The sequence below is a fragment of the Cyprinodon variegatus genome, unplaced genomic scaffold (assembly GCF_000732505.1).
Source record: "Cyprinodon variegatus isolate N-32 unplaced genomic scaffold, C_variegatus-1.0 Scaffold2562, whole genome shotgun sequence".
In the NCBI taxonomy this organism is placed as follows: Eukaryota; Metazoa; Chordata; class Actinopteri; order Cyprinodontiformes; family Cyprinodontidae; genus Cyprinodon; species Cyprinodon variegatus.
In genome coordinates this window covers 3,697-5,481 of record NW_015153015.1, presented here as the reverse complement: position 1 = coordinate 5,481, position 1,785 = coordinate 3,697, and the positions used below count along the sequence as shown (strand labels likewise).

Below are 1,785 nucleotides of genomic sequence, written 5' to 3'. Positions count from 1 at the left end.
AGTTTGCTTTTCCTTAGCTCTTTTCCTGGAAGCCGCTGTTCACACCTGCTCCCAATGTTCTCGTTAGTCCTCTCCCTGTTCAGTCAACCATAAATACTCTCCCTGTGCAGTTCTTCAGTGCTGGTTCCACATCTCTCTTTGTCTTTGTCTGGCTCCTCATGCTTGTTTTCCCTGATGTCTCCGTGGTTCTGGTTAAGTTTTACATTTTAAGTTGGATTTTGGATTCCTGCCTCTGTCTTTTACCAGTGTTTATTCATTACAACTGCAAGAACTCATCTCTGCCTCTGCATTTGGGTCCTCAAACCACAGCCAAAGCTGACACAACTAGAAGGGAACTAGAAGAAATGACACTGGAACAAAGTGAGAACAGAGAGTAGCTCAAAAAATCCATCCATCCGGTGTCTGTCTCCCTCAGTCTATGGGTGAGAGGCAGGGTCCACCCTGGACAGGTCATCAGTCTGTCACAGTCAAGAAATAGAATGACATAAAACAAACTGTAACTGAAAACTCAAAAATAAAATTAAAGGGCAGAATTCTGAAAGGAATAAAATAGAATAGAGCAGAATAGAATATAATAGAATAAAATAGAATAGAACAGAACAGTGGGGAGTGGTGGCCTGGTGGTTAAAGCATAGAGCTTGAAATCTTGAGATTCTGAGTTTGAGCCCCACTCCCACAGACTGCCACTCTGGGTCCCTGAGCAAGACCCTTAATCCCACACTGCTCCCCGGGCGCCGCACAATAGCAGCCCACTGCTCCCAAAGGGGATGGGTTAAATGCAGAGAATTCATTACGTTGCTCGGTAGTTGTGAAAGTGGAATGACAATAAAATGCTGGACAAAGGAAAATAAACACAATAGAACAGAATAGAATAGAATAGAGTGGGACACCTTTCATGTACCATAGTGGGTGCGTTCAGGAATCTATAACTGTGAGCGGAATCAATGTTTGCTCTTTCCAACAGGTTTCCTGATATCAACAGAAGGAGCTTCTTGACCTTCAGACATCTTAAAAACAGGAACTAAAACCTTCTCTTTTCAGGTACCAGGGACACATGGGTTCATCCGTGATTGTTGGAGGAGTTGATGTGACTGGAGCTCACCTGTACAGCGTCTATCCCCATGGCTCCTATGATAAACTACCTTTCCTGACCATGGGTATGCTCTGTTTGGCTTTGAGGACATAAAAGGTGCAGAAGATACGAGAACGATTTAAGAGAAAACCAAAGCAGAAGATAAAATGATCAGAACCAGAATTAATAATCGCTTTAATTCAAAGGAATTGTTGGCTACAGTTATTTATTTTTTTAGTTTTTAAATGCATTAGTGGCTCATCAGGAAAGGGGGTGTGAGAGAGAGGGAGAGACATGCTGCAAAGGACCGCAGGTCGGATTCAAACCAAGATGGGTGAAGACTAAGGCCTCCGTGCGCTAACAACTGTTCCCCCTAAACACGCCTGCTGGCAACATCTTCATGGGGTGAAACATCCAGTTTTCTCCAGCTGATAGAAGCATCACTGCAGACCTTCATCATCTCTGTCTCTAGAGTCTTCCTCTTTTTCTCCACCATCCTCTCCCTCCTTCTGTTTCTTCTATACTTCCTGCATCCAGCACCATAACGTCTGTGTCTACAGCCTCCAGACGATGATCTGGTCTGAAAGTCTCTTTACAGACGGGTCCATATCTGTCCCTTCTGGTTTCTACCATGGCTGCCTAGCTTCTAACTGTAGTTAAAAGCCTTCAGCTGATCCAAAATGCTGCAGCCAGAGTTCTAATGAAAATGAAAA

The 1,785-nt window shown here is 43.9% G+C and overlaps 1 protein-coding gene across 1 annotated transcript in view; it reads left to right on the top strand.

Annotated features, from left to right (window-relative positions):
• Window positions 1–1,785, top strand: part of LOC107080947 (proteasome subunit beta type-7-like) — a 12,902-nt gene that overhangs the window by 8,636 nt on the left and 2,481 nt on the right. Inside the window, exon 5 of the mRNA XM_015369158.1 lies at window positions 1,042–1,157. Within this exon, the coding sequence (XP_015224644.1) occupies window positions 1,042–1,157 (116 nt within the window). The remainder of the gene's footprint in view (window positions 1–1,041; window positions 1,158–1,785) is intronic.